The 14,951-nt window shown below is 40.4% G+C and overlaps 1 protein-coding gene across 1 annotated transcript in view; it reads right to left on the reverse strand.

Moving 5' to 3' along the window:
- The window catches only part of recql (RecQ helicase-like), a 32,346-nt gene extending 17,815 nt beyond the window's left edge, over positions 1 to 14,531 (reverse strand). The window contains exons 1-9 of the mRNA XM_061714557.1: positions 14,296 to 14,531; positions 11,945 to 12,026; positions 8,825 to 9,061; positions 7,876 to 8,055; positions 7,661 to 7,767; positions 5,424 to 5,622; positions 2,344 to 2,510; positions 919 to 1,000; positions 690 to 838 (exon numbers count right to left, since the gene is read on the reverse strand). Coding sequence (XP_061570541.1) covers positions 690 to 838; positions 919 to 1,000; positions 2,344 to 2,510; positions 5,424 to 5,622; positions 7,661 to 7,767; positions 7,876 to 8,055; positions 8,825 to 9,061; positions 11,945 to 11,966 — 1,143 coding nt within the window. The 5' untranslated portion in view covers positions 11,967 to 12,026; positions 14,296 to 14,531. The remainder of the gene's footprint in view (positions 1 to 689; positions 839 to 918; positions 1,001 to 2,343; positions 2,511 to 5,423; positions 5,623 to 7,660; positions 7,768 to 7,875; positions 8,056 to 8,824; positions 9,062 to 11,944; positions 12,027 to 14,295) is intronic.
- Positions 14,532 to 14,951: the final 420 nt, after the last annotated feature.

The following is a 14,951-nucleotide window of genomic DNA, read 5'->3' on the forward strand; positions in this document are numbered from 1 at the left end:
CGTAGCACCCCTCCTTCTCTTTCCTTTTCTCAGATCAACCCTCAGTTATTAATTGACTCTTTATCAGCCTTCTTATTGGTCCCTGACTGACCAATCAGAAAAACCATCCTCCGTTGCTGCCTCCAGGCAGAATATCCGGTTGGACCAAACAGCCGTCTCTCTTATTCGAATCAATGGAAGAAGCGTAGTTTTTACTTGACTTGTATCAAATTTAAATCACTGGATTATTTTTTTAAACTCTGTATTAGTAAAAGGAACACTTGGGAACACACAGTGTAGTGAGGGTGCAGAAACTGAAATAAGTGACGGGGCCTAAAGGAGGTCCAGGCCCCAGACCTCCTCCATCCCCTGCGGGTTGACCAGGCCGACCAGGAGATGTGCGTTTAGAAACATCTAAATCAACTTTTCTACACTGCAGAAACTCATTTCTAGTCTTGTTTTGAAAAAAAAATGGTCTTACTTTTTGTGCAGTGGCCAGACCGTTTTCAGGTTTAGTGTTTTTCCTGGTTAATAACAAAATAAGAGATTGCTTTCAAAGGATTTTCTTAGCCTTTTGATGGAGTTAGTTTTGCTTAATATAAGCCTGTCTGCTTTTGTCTTAACTCTGTGACAGAGATCATGTGACTGATTCAGTATTAACGAGGCCATGTGTGTGTGTTTGTGTGGATGACCCGGAGTAAAACCAGGACCTGGATCTTGTTGGATGTCCATTTGCGGTGGATTTTGGACTTGTCTTCAGGGTTCATGTTGGCGTGATACGGATACGCCCTGACGCCTCTTTTCTGGAGCTCAGACGACACCGACTCTGCATCTTTCTGAGAGAAGACGTACACGATTCCTGCAGGAGACACGCCACACGGTAAAGAAATGGACGATGTGGACGTCATGTCTGGATTTGACCATCGTCTTCGTCTTTACCTGACTGGTCCTTGTACCTGCTCTTGATCAGCGAGGCAATGTCGTCGATTGAAGCATCGTTGTCTGAGTGTTTAACACGAACCTGGACAAAATAATTAACAGCGGTTTATGTCCACTAATGTTCATGACATGGACAGTTGTGTCCGTGCATGGGTGCATCCTCAACCGGGCTCTTCTTGCTACTTCTTAGGTTACACAATGTTATTAACCCTTGTGCTGTCTTCAGGTCAAGGAAGGAGGAAGGGAAGAAGGGAGGAAAGAAGGAAGGAAGAAAAGAAGGAAGAAAGGAAGAAAGAAAAGGAGGAAGGAATGGAGAAAAGAAGGAAGGAAGGAAGGAAAGGAGAAAAGAAGGAAGAAAGGTAGGAAGGAAGGGAGAAAGGAAGGAAGGAAGGAAGGAAGGAAGGAAGGAAGGAAGGAAGGAAGGAAGGAAGGAAGGAAGGAAGGAAGGAAGGAAGGAAGGAAGGAAGGAAGGAAGGAAGGAAGGAAGGAAGGAAGGAAGGAAGGGAGAAAAGAAGGAAGGAAGGGAGAAAAGAAGGAAGGAAGGGAGAAAAGAAGGAAGGAAGAAAAGAAGGAAGGAAGGGAGAAAAGAAGGAAGGAAGAAAAGAAGGAAGGAAGGGAGAAAAGAAGGAAGGAAGGAAGGAAGGGAGAAAAGAAGGAAGGAAGGAAGGAAGGAAGGAAGGAAGGAAGGAAGGAAGGAAGGAAGGAAGGAAGGAAGGGAGAAAAGAAGGAAGGAAGGAAGGAAGGAAGGGAGAAAAGAAGGAAGGAAGGGAGAAAAGAAGGAAGGAAGGAAGGAAGGAAGGAAGGAAGGAAGGGAGAAAGGAAGGAAGAAAAGAAGTAAGGAAGGAAGGAAGGAAGGAAGGAAGGAAGGAAGGAAGGAAGGAAGGAAGGAAGGAAGGAAGGAAGGAAGGAAGGAAGGAAGGAAGGAAGGAAGGAAGGAAGGAAGGAAGGAAGGAAGGAAGGAAGAATTGGGTCATTTTGACCCAAAGACAGTACAAGGGTTAAAACAAAAAACCCAGAGAGGAGAAAAAAAAAGAGCAACCTTTTGATGGCACCTCGTGTATATGTTGTGTTGAAAATGAGACATCAAACATGAGCAACATAGTCAGTCTCAGTTGGAGGTACAAACACCTGCTCTGTCCAGCTGATGAGAACCTGGACACTAACAAATTACTTCTTAAGAGAATGAAACAATAAGGTAGAGAAAGTCTGCACACACATTTTTGAAAGAGCTCTAGGGCCACTACGGCGGCGCTAAAGAACCACATGTGGCTGTAGAGCCGCGGGTTGCTGACCCCTGCTCTAGAGGGAGGCGTGTCTGGCGTGCAGTGCTCGCCCCCACCTCGCTCACTGCCACCAGAGAGGGGTTTATCACACGCGTTGGTTGCTGCCGCTCTGTCCGAGTGTCAGACCGGTCTCCGTGGTTACCTCGTAGTAGAGGTTGGTTCTGTTGAAGGAGGCGGTGATGGTGATTGGCTGCTGCACACACAGGATCTTCTGACAGTCCTGCAGGACGCTGCTGGTTGCCGTGGCGGTGAGCCCGAGGAGCGGCACTTTGGGAAACTGTCTCTTCAGGATTCCCAGGAGTTTATAATCTGCAGAGAGAGCAGCTCAGATCAGCCCACGACCTCAACATCCTTAGTGACATCCAAGTCAGGCTGGAAATGATGCAGGATGTGTCTGACTGCATTATTACAACTGAATTCTTTGAAAATGTTTTTTTTTTTTCCCCCCACTTTGTCTGCATGTACATTAATGGTTTATACCATGTTGGTAAAAACCTAAGGCATATATAAATGCATTTTTAATATGTATCATATATATTTTAATATATCGTATATATGTCATTTATTAATATATACATATATATATATATATACATATATACATATATGCACACACACATTTTATATACATATTTTAGGGGTGTAACAATATATCGTGCCACAAAACGTCACGATACGTGTCGTGAAGGTGACCAACTGTAGCGCGATATTGGGTTATTACTATTAATATATTGCGTTTACTTGTATCATCCTATCGCTGCAGCGGGATCACGTGACGACCGCGCCTCGACCCGCGGACCAAAATCTGACTACGCTCAGAAGAAACTAGTACCGTTTTGCGTCCCGATCACGGGACTCTGGTGAGGTTTTGAGCTCTGAACTTTTACTTCTAAGGTGAGCATGAATCAATCTTTTTATGATGTAAAGATTGTGTCGTCCCCAAAGGTGTGAGGATGAAACGATAATGGGGTTCACCTTACGGCCTCAGGCTGGAGCAGGTGAAGCTCTTAGCTCTGGCACAAGATCAATAACAGTCATGTTGCATTTGGAGTTTGGGACTTTTCATAGTTTATATAATTTTAGTTGTTACATTTCTGGAAAAGAAAAAAGTCAAGTCATACATGAGAGAAACTATTCAGTTTGTGGCAAAATACTTTTACTTGAAACTGAAGGGGGGGGTGGGAGGTGACATCCGCTGCTAGTCTAAAACACAAAAAACACAGGGAAACGCACAACGAGCACACACACAGCAAAAACTCAAAATCTTAACAAGAATATTTGTCTTATTTCTAGTTAAAGTTAAAGAAAATTTCATTACATTTAGAACAAGACTCATCACTGGAAAAAACAACAATTTTCACCTGTTTCAAGTAGATTTTCACTTGAAATAAGTAGAAAAATCTGCCAGTGGAACAAGATTTTTTTGCTTGTAATAAGAAGATAAATCTTGTCCCACTGGCAGATTTTTCTATTTATTTCAAGTGAAAATTTACTTGAAACAGGTGAAAATTTTCAAATAAGTTATTTTTCTGGTAATGACTCTTGTTTTAAGTGTAATGAGATTTTTTGACTAAAAATGAGACATTTTAACTAGAAATAAGACAAATATTCCTGGTAAGATTTTGATTTTTTGCAGTGCAAGCCTTTGACATCTGTAACAGAGAAAACAAACAGACAGAGAACAAGCAGAGACACAAGCAGCAACCATTTCAGATCCCTGAGACTGAATCGAAGCTACTGCGATTATCTGTCCCCCAAAACTGCAGAGTGAGTATGGAGGTGAGTTTGTTTGAAATTCAAGGACTACATTGGTCTGATTGGAGACGTGTGGACACTAGCGGAGCAGGTGGGGGGGCAGGGGGGCGGCCGCCCCGGGCCCACTGCTCCGTGGGGGCCCACGCCGAAGAGGAAAAAAATAAAATAAGGAAAGTTGGACTATATAACAATTACGTACATAAGGATAAAGTTGTTAAAATAAAAATGAAAGAAATAGTCCCTTTTCCCCTTGTGTGTCTGCCTGTCATCCACGGGTACGTGCGCGCATGTTATCTGTTTACTTTTAAGCCTGATTTATGGTTCTGCGTTACACCAACGCAGAGCCTACAACGTAGGGTGTGTGTCACCGCGTACACTACGCCGTAGGCTCTGCATTGGTGTAACGCGGACCCATAAATCAGCCTTTAGCCAGTTGTCGCATCAGAAGTAGCAGGAAAGTCATGCAGAGGTTCAGCAGCTGAAATGATTAAAAACTATCTCCGGGCTGCATGGATGAAGCCTCAAACCTCACCTTGCTTTCAATTGAGAGGGACATCGCCATTGATGAAAGCAAAGTGACTGAAAGGTTTGCAGCGATGAAGAACCGGCTGATCGTTAAATGTGCACCCTTCCCCCTCCTTGGATGGAAATATGTTTTGTTGTGGTTCTCTGCTAAACGCTGGATGAAACCATCATTGGTAAGCTGTCATGTTATTATCTACTTCTGATAACATTGTCATGACGCTGAATATCAGGCCTTTCCTATATTGTTTGTTGCTGTTTGACCGCCGTGTCGCTCGGTCATTGTGTTAAATGCATGTCGTCGCACATTGTAAACTGTTGTTGTGTAGGTTGAACACGTGTGTCTGAATTGTGCTACTCGGATCCGACATCTATGGCTAAGATGAAAACTTAGCCTTAAAAATAAAAATATCCCCACGATAAGTCATAATTATGAGATAAAATTCGAAATTATGAGACAGAAAGTCGAAATTATGAGATAGAAAGTCAAAATTATGAGATAGAAAGTCATAATTATGAGATAAAAAGTTGAAATTATGACTTTTTATGTCATAATTATGACTTACCGTGGGGATATTTTTACTTTTAAGGCTAAGATTTCATCTTATTTTTTTCTTTTACTGGCGGAAATGAGCTTCCATAGACATCACTGGATGTCATTTGATTTTTATCTCCAGTTTGATACATATATCTTAAAGTCTGCATTAGGCTTATAATTAGGTTTGACATAATGACTGGTAAATCCATGGTGCTGAAACCTCAGGTGAAGGTTCTGACCGTGTCGGCTGCGTGCTGTGGTTGTGTGTCAGAGGGGCTGATCTGTGGCATTTTTTTAGCGATTATGTTTTAACGGGGATGTTTAGGCCACAAGGGCCCATCTAGAATGCTTTGCGCCCCCTAGGCTGGGACCCCTGCTCCGCCCCGGTGTGTGGACGAACCCCTCACCTCGTCTGAAGTCGTGCCCCCACTGGCTGCAGCAGTGCACCTCGTCCACGGCGATGCGGCTGAGCAGGTCGGCTTTGTAGGCCTTCTCCAGACGAGACATCAACATTTTGCTCTTGGCTATCTTCTCTGGAGTCACGTAAACCAGTTTGAAAGGAGCCTTCGGATCCGTCATCCCAGCCAGGACGGCCTTCGCGTGTTCCTACGATCACGAAGCAACGCAGAGACGCCGAGAAGTCACTCATCACTACGTGATGTTTATGATTCAGCGCTATCATTAAATCATGAACTACAGCATGTAACTTTATTCACCATTCATTTTAACAAAAATGAAAAAGACCCATCATTAACAGCAGCTTTTTTGAGCAAACTGTGAGGGTCCTGTCACATCTGAATCATACGGAACAGTATTAGGGCCAGGCAGGAGAAATAAAGATAATATTTTAGAGGAGGAGGATTTTTTTTTCATTGTGTACTTCGAGAAAAAAGTGAAATGTCGAGATGAATGTTGAAGTACAATTTCGAGAAAAAAGTCGAAATGTCGAGAAAAAAGGCGAAATTTGGAGAATGAAGTCAACCTTCTGAGACTATAACAAACAGCGCATGTGACTTTCTTTACAAAATGTCTCGTAATAGAGGAACTGGTGAAACTATACTTCAGAATCGGCTTCAGTAACAAAGAAATGCTTTCTCTTTTAACTAAAGACAGTGTAGTTACATTTCTGTACTTAGTATGGCCCTCATGCTATGTTTTTTTAAGGCCCGAGCACTGACAGTGCGAAGGCCTTAATGTATCTGTAGGAATTTATTTTTTTTTTCCTTGTTTTATTTTTTTATATTTTTTTTTCAAACGAAAGGAGGGCCTTTTTTCCCCCTAAACGTGTCCCAAAAATCACCAAATTTTGCACCAAGCCAGGCCTAGTGAAAAATTAGATATTTAATGGTTTGCATTAATGGGCGTGGCAAAATGGCTCAACAGCGCCCCCTAGAAAACTTTGTGCCTCAAGCCCCACAATACGGTTTGACGTACATGAACGAAAATCGGTACACATCTGTATCATGTCGCAACTTAAAGAAAAGTCTCTTGGCGCCATGGCCCAAACCCAACAGGAAGTCGGCCATTTTGAATTAATTGTGTAATTTTGGGGAATTTATACCATTCCTTTGGCAGTTAATACGGCCCGAACCGTAACATGGACCCAGGTGTGTTATACATCAAAATGTGCGTCTCCATCCTGCGACGAAGCGCATTACTTTTCTCAGTCAAAAGCGTTACCGTGGCGACGCTAGACGCCAAAGAGTGCGCCCACCCTTCATCTGATTGGTTCAGACAGAAAAAACTTTGTGCCTCAAGCCCCATAATACGGTTTGACGTACATGAACGAAAATCGGTACACACCTGTATCATGTCGCAACTTAAAGAAAAGTCTCTTGGCGCCACGGCCGAAACCCAACGGGAAGTCGGCCATTTTGAATTAATCGTGTAATTTTGGCGCAATTTATGCCATTTCTTCAGCCGTTAATGCGGCCCGAACCGTAACGTGCACCCAGGTGTGTTATACATCAAAATGTGCGTCTCCATCCTGCGACGACGTGCATTATTTTTCTCAGTCAAAAGCGTTACCGTGGCAACGCTAGACACCAAAAAGCGCGCCCCCCCCTCCCTTCATTTGATTGGTCCATATTTGATAGTTCCTACTTTCTGCCATAACTTTTGAATGGTTCGACATAAAGACTCGTGGGTGGTGTCATCAGGCTCGGTTTCGAGTCCTTGAACATAATTGGTGCAAATTAGTCCCGCCCCTTCATCTGATTGGTCGATATCTGATAGTTCCTACATTCTGCCATAACTTTTGAATAGTTTGATATAGAGAGTCGTGGGTGGTTTCATCCGCTAAATGTTCAGGCCTGAAGAATCTACATCAAGTCATACAAGCTTCCACTGCAGCCTGAACGTACACAAGGATGCGAGGGCCCGCTCATCGCTGCTTGCAGCTTTAATTTGGTCTTGTTTTTTGCCGGATTTTTCAGGTTACAGTTCTTTATTTGTCATTGAGACAGCGTCCAGACACAACGATATACGATTCCGGTACAACCCATCCAGGTAGACAGGTGCCTGGGGTTACAGCCATGGTAGGCGCTGCCCTCTTTTGGGGGAGAGATAAATAAATAATGGCACGGTGGGAAGAAAGCTGGGATTGAGCCAGAAGTGACGGAGACGACCGTGAGCCTCTGCTTACCTTAGTGCTGGAAGCGTTCAGCATGACCGCTGACACATCGATGGACGTGAGGTACATGACCTGGTCCTCCATCAGAGAGACCAGAGGAGTGACGACCAGAGCGAAACCTGACACATGGACCAATGGGGATGTGCTTACTGTTCCAGCTGTCTGGGATTCGGCAGATTTAAATGATAAAAACTGTGAGATGTCCGGGGTCTGAGACGAGCCTTTACCCGGAGAGTAGACGGCAGGCAGCTGGTAGCAGAGACTCTTTCCTCCCCCCGTGGGCATCACCAGGAAGACGTCCCGGCCCGCCAGCGTCAGGTTGATGGCTTTGAGCTGCAGCGGCCTGAAGCTGCGCAGACGGAAGGAGCTCTCCAGCTGCTGCTCCACCTCCGACGACCAGGGAAACTCTGACAACACAAGTCAGCACTTCTATCAGCTCTACCATCATCCACCAGGGAGGGAGCTTTGTTTGGTTTATTTAGGATCCCCATTAGCATTAGCAACCGCATTAGCTATTCTTCCTGGGGTCCGACACACACACAACACACTAATTAACACTTAATACATCACAGACATACATGACAAACAAAACAATAATAGACACAACTCCCTTAGTAACAATCAACACAGAGGAAATTAAATCAGCATCATTCTCAGACATAAATACATAGAAATTAAATCAAATAAACCACCTTCATAAACAATACCTGCCTGGAATGACCTTATCTTAGAATTCTTGATCACTTTTCACCTTTATTATGATAGGGTTTAACACTACCTGTAATTCTACTCAAACATCATTCTGTTCCTTCCAAATGTCAAATCATAATTCATTAAATTGTCCAAAAAGATATTGTTTCAACTGAATCTTAAACCAATCTTTGCTACCTACATGAGAAATATGAACTGGTATAAAGTTCCAGTCAACCATGGCTCTGTAAAAAAAGTTCTCTGTATCAAACCTGTTCTCACCCTAATTCTTGTACTGTAACCATGGTGATAAAAATGATAGTATAATCTGTCATACAGTTGTTTTGGAGATCGTGTCACAAGTATCTTCCTCAGAAAATTTAACAAAGTACAAGTAGACCTTTGTCTTATAGATAACCAGCCTAGATTCTTCTGCATGGTGGACACAGTAGATGTAGATGTGAGTGAATGTTGGGGGTCTGGTACCTGAGCCGTCGTAGCGCTGCAGCTCCTGTCTACTCATCCCCGCCTCGGCTCCTGAAGACTTTGACGAAGCCGATGACGAGGAGGAGGACGGCTCGGCGGAGCCGCAGGCCTCTTCCAGCCGCTGCAGGAGCTCGTCCTTACGGGCCGTCAGCTCCGTCTGCTTCTCCAGCAGCTCCGAGATCTGACATGCCACAGACTCAAGCTCCGCCTCCACAGACTCAAGCTCCGCCTCCACATCTGAAAAAAATGATATAATTCTGAGCCCAAAAACTCCTAAATAACCTTTTTCTTCAAATCTTAATTGAAGACGTGCGATTCATAAATATGGAAGAGTATTAGGGCCAGGCAGGAGGAAAATCTAAATATTTTAGAGGAATAAGATTTTTTTTTTCATTATGCACTTCAAGAAAAAAGTCAAAATGCCGAGAAAAAAGTTGAAATGTCGAGAAAAAAGTCAAAATGTCAAGATTAATGTTGAAGTACAATTTCGAGAAAAAAGTCAAAATGTCGAAATACAATTCCAAGAAAAAAGGCAAAATTTCGACTTTATTCACAAAATTTTGACTTTTTTCTCAACATTTCTTTTTCTTGAAGTGCACAATAAAAATAAAATCTTCCCCTCTCAAATATTATAGAGGACTGTCTTAGAAAATTTGAATATTGTGATTTTCTGTAATGCAATTACAAAAACAAAAATGTCACACATTCTGGATTCTGGATAAGAAAACTCAAATATCCTATTTAAAAAAATTTGAATATTCTGGGAATCTTAATCTTAAACTGTAAACCATAATCAGCAATATTAAAATAATAAAAGGCTTGCAATATTTCAGTTGATTTGTAATGAATCCAGAATGTATGACATTTTTATTAATAATAATTGCATTACAGAAAATAAAGAACTTTATCACAATATTCTAATTTTCTGAGACAGTCCTGTGTATCATAGCCCTAATACTCTTCCCATAAAATTAAAGACAGCAGGAAAAAAAAAAATGTTTAAATCATACAAAACCCTGGTTTGAACAAAGCTAAATACAAAAGAAATAACCATTTCTTTCCTTGATGAAACATATTTGATTGTCTGAGGTCACAAACTTGGGTTCAATAATCAGCCGACACCGCGTGCAGCTGTTAATGTTTCTGTCCTGGTTGCAGCTCTGAGCGACATCGTCTCACACCTCCATCATTACTGGCCCCCTGAGGATCACACCTCCCCTGATTATCCCCTCATTAGTTGTGTTTCTACCTGGCGTCTCTGTGCAGGTGTGCAGGGAAACCTGCCGTGTCAGTCTCCTCCTCCACACAACACTGATGGAACAGCTCTGAAAGAGCTTTCTACCAAAACGTTGCCGGGAGGCAAGAACAAGGGGTGAAGGGTGGCGCTACCCAACCAACCAAAACACTGATTTTGCGTCACTGGTATATGACCGAAACACTTTGGTCAAATGCAACTGCAGAAATGATTGCAAAACTACAAAAAATACAAAACCAGGCTGCACGCATTGTTCTTAGTTGTAACTGGCGACAAGTGTTATTACAATGCATAAGAATCTTGGTTGGTTATTGGTTAGTGACGGATTACTTTACTCATTCTTATCATTTATTAGAAATATGTCCATAACAAAGGCTCCTCGGGTATAATATCAGGAGGATGTTACAGCTCTGACCATCGTAAATAAATCACCAGACCTGCAGCTGGAGGATATGTTGCTGCTAAATGTGATTCTAATGCTGGTAAAAGCACTGTTGTGTAAAGGGCCGTGTATGAGTGGAATTCATTTTATAGAACATTGAAATAGAGATCACTTAAACAAGCAGCTGCTGAGACTGATTGTCTGACCTGCTGGAAATGGAAACATAGTTGGTTATGACTGTTGTTGAATGTATTTTTTTCTTTCTTTTTTTCTGTTTTAGATCAGTTGTGAAGTTCTAGACTACAAATGAAATGAAATTGTGGACTGCTTTTCAGACTTTTTGACGACCTCACATGAACTCATAACTGTGCAGTGTTTTGTTTTGTTTAGTGTTTTGTTCTCATTTCACTGTCTTCATTTTGTGGAATGTCTCTGCTTTTTTTGAGTATTTTTTAATTTGATATTCTCTTTATCTAGAGGAAATTTATTTGGTTTGCTTTTATTATGTTATGTTTAGTACTGTATTATTTTAAAATGTTGGCGGTCCCCAGGAAGAATAGCTGCAGTCATGCTGTAGCTAATGGGGATCCTAATTAAACAATTAAACAATTAAACTGAGAACAGCCGTGTCTTCTACAGAAATTCAGTGTTTAGTACAGGAGTTTCATCAGTGGATGAGACGTGATGATGTCATGACGTGGATCTGCTTGCATCAACAAACAAACAAAAGTTATTTTGAAGTTCTAGCGTAAAACCAGCTCAGTATTGTATTGTATTTGAGTATTTGACCATCTTCATCCAAGGTAGGAATGGGCGCTACTTTACCGTTCACGATAAACCGTCAAAAAAATTCCCCACGGTAAGAATTTGTCATCTCGCGGTAAAAATGATAAATTCCCGTTGATGATGTTTTTGTGTAAAGCTGATTTATGGTTCTGTGTTAAATCCACGCACAACGTACATGAAGGAAGGAAGGAAGGAAGGAAGGAAGGAAGGAAGGAAATGAGCCTGAAAGAAAGAAAGAAAGAAAGAAAGAAAGAAAGAAAGAAAGAAAGAAAGAAAGAAAGAAAGAAAGAAAGAAAGAAAGAAAGAAAGAAAGAAAGAAAGAAAGAAAGAAAGAAAGAAAGAAAGAAAGAAAGAAAGAAAGAAAGAAAGAAAGAAAGAAAAAGGTAAGGTTTTTGTGTAACAAACATGGCGGATCTGAGTCATTCCAGTTTTGCAGTACAGTTGTAACTCATTTAATTGGTTTTCATTAATTCATTTTAATTGGTGTAGTTTAGTAGCATTTAGTATCTTTTAGAGCAGTGATTTGGGGGCTCCAAAGACTGAATGTGGTGATAGATTTATTACAAAGGTGGAGTTGAATTGGTATATTTTTTATCATCATTTTTATCGTTATCGGGATAAATGCCAGAAATTATCGTGATACATTTTTTAGTCCATACCGCCCATCCCTAATCCAAGGGCTGATTTGAATACTCACCACCAGTTCCACCAACATCCATCTGCTCCAGAAGAACCTGGTCAGCCGACCTTCAGCCAGCCACAAATACTGATGTGTTCTCCTGTTTGAGGGGGAAACATGATGCATACGTGTGTTTACTTCCAATTATCACATGAAAAATAATTACTTCTGGACAGTTTATACTTCACACGATGAAATTACTTCGTCAAACCCGACTCCAAAGGCGATATTTGATGACAGCAACACGTCTCAGAGTTGGGAAAAAGAAAAGCCTAAAAGGTAAAGGGTACTAAGAGAAACCCCTGGAGCACGTCTGCAGTTCCTTCAAGTACTGAGCTGGTCTGCCTGCAGTCCAGACAGGGGTGTAAACAATGAATCCTCTCCTGAGTAAATCACTAATAATTACTGACTCAGTTAAAATGTAATGAAGGCTAAGAGAAGCCTCCAACACCTCATCACTGTTGGAAATGCACGGCCTGATGTTTAACACCAACTCCTCTCTGAAGGATCAATAACTTTAGGTTTTACTCGTCACAGATCAATGACGTTAGGTGGGAATACACATCTCTGCACAGAAGCAAAGAGAATTACGTGTGTTTTTAACTTGGAAAAACACATGGGTCTTGTCAAGAAAATGTATTATAACAAAGTAAGAGATGCTACTTTTAAAATACTTCATAGATGCTATCCAGTCAAGACCACTCTTATTAAATATAAGATAAACATTGACACACTCTGTTCTTTTTGTGGTAATGTGGATGAAACAATATCTCACTTATTCTGGAATTGCACATAATCATGTTCTCTGGATTGACCTTAATAATTTTAAATGCTAAAGTAGATTCTTCCTTTAAATTGAGCATTCAACATGTACTATTTGGTGTATCAAAAAATGACATGACAAGCCCAGACAAAGTATATTTAATCAACCTTCTCTTAATTATTGCTAAATATCATATTCACTGTACTAAATTTGCTAGCCAACATCAAAATATAATTGTTGTCAAAGCTGTATTAATATCATATTCAGACAGTCTCAAACAGCATAAACCCCAAAGCGGTTAAAACGAGTAGCCTATGTGAAAAATATGATATTTCCTGATCTTTTGTTTGTATTTATTTTTCCTCCTTAAACCTCAAGCCTTCTATTTTATTTTGAAATATAATTCACTGTCCTTAATTTGTAACTGGATTTTCATCCTGAAGTTTTGTTCCTTTTCTGTAAATATCTGTCAATTAGAAAAACATCACGCAGGTCTCATTCTGACTTTAGGCCTGGTCCCTGCGTACAGGGATTTCTTTCAGATTAGTTTAGTTTAGTTTGCACATAAAACAGAACAGTAAAAAACAATGGTCAAATGAAGCATTGTGCAGGAGAGGTGGAAGCCAAAAAGGCTTATGAAAATGTCTCCCCTTTATAAAACAAACATAAACAACAATAACAACAGCAAAAGCAAAAACACAATATAGAAATAGATGATATAAAACAGAAAAAGACAATTTTAACATAAAAAGAAAAACACTATTGAATTATTGAAAGATGGAAAAAATGAAGAAGATGTAGGATAAAAGTACAATTTAACAACTCCAGATGTGTTTCTGATCTTAACTAAAAAATGATTTTTTTCAAGTGTTTTTTGAACAAAGCCAGTGATATTGATTTTCAGATTCTAGACATCTTTGGATATTATGATATTATGTTATTATGTTCTGCAAATGAGGAAATATTTAAAATGTCTAAGGAAAATATTCCAGATGTGATATGATCTTTTTACACTCACTGATTTGACAGGTTTCAGTCCAGTGAGGCTTTCTGAGCGTCTGACATGTTTATACAGGACTGTCTCAGAAAATAAGAATATTGTGATAAAGTGCTTTATTTTCTGTAATGCAAAAATGTCATACATTCTGGATTCATTACAAACCAACTGAAATATTGCAAGCCTTTTATTATTTTAATATTGCTGATCATGGCTTACAGCTTAAGAAAACTCAAATATCCTATCTCAAAAAATTAGAATATTCTGGGAATCTTAATCTTAAACTGTAAGCCATAATCAGCAATATTTAAATAATAAAAGGCTTGCAATATTTCAGTTGATTTGTAATGAATCCAGAATGAATGACATTTTTGTTTTTTTAAATTGCATTACAGAAAATAAAGAACTTCCCAATATAACATCCCAATATTCAAATTTTCTGAGACAGTCCTGTAAATATTTAAGTACAATTATCCTTACTTTCCACAACAGCACTTTCAACTACAGCCAAAAGCTACAGTGTAAGACAGCGACACGTATTCAGTAAAGCAAACAGCATTAATGTTCAGCTCCATGAAGACTGATTTTATTAAAGAAACCAGAACTAACCTGATGAAAGTTGAAGCTGCACCTTCGAGAACAATTAGCTCTTAGCTGTAACAAAGACTGCGACTAAACCAGCCGTCTTCACTAGTTATACAGCTCAGCTACGCTCCTATTGAAACATGTCCATTCGTATTTAAATAGTTCGCGTGAATGTATTGAGAAACAGTAAAGTAGAAGAGAAAAGTCCAGTTGATTGTTACTGAATCCACTCCAGCGTTGCTACAGAGACCAGAGTCCGTTGTCTGTTTGCCCTGAGTATGGACGCCCAGGAGGTCTGCGGTTTCCGTTTCCTCTTCTGTTTGCAGCCCTTTCAAAGTGATTTCATTTTAGTTTATTTTACCAAATGGATATGTAGAACCCGTAGAACAAGAAAAACTGATTTTATTGTTGAGAACAAAACTATCGTGTCGTTTCTGTCACTCATGAGGTGTGCCTGTAAAAGCAAGCCCAGGGGCGAAATGAATCCAATCAGACATGTGAATCGTTTGGGAACACTGTTCAGTAACGTTTTAATACAATCTGTAGTTTATCTTAAAATCTTGCCTTTGCTTAAAACTGCCTATCTTGTACTTTACAAAAGATGTGTGAAAACTCAATGGAACACAGACGTGGCACATGTTCTGCAAAAAGAAAACAGAAAACTGTTCATTATGTTCAAT

The sequence above is a fragment of the Cololabis saira genome, chromosome 23 (assembly GCF_033807715.1).
Source record: "Cololabis saira isolate AMF1-May2022 chromosome 23, fColSai1.1, whole genome shotgun sequence".
NCBI classification, from domain to species: Eukaryota; Metazoa; Chordata; class Actinopteri; order Beloniformes; family Belonidae; genus Cololabis; species Cololabis saira.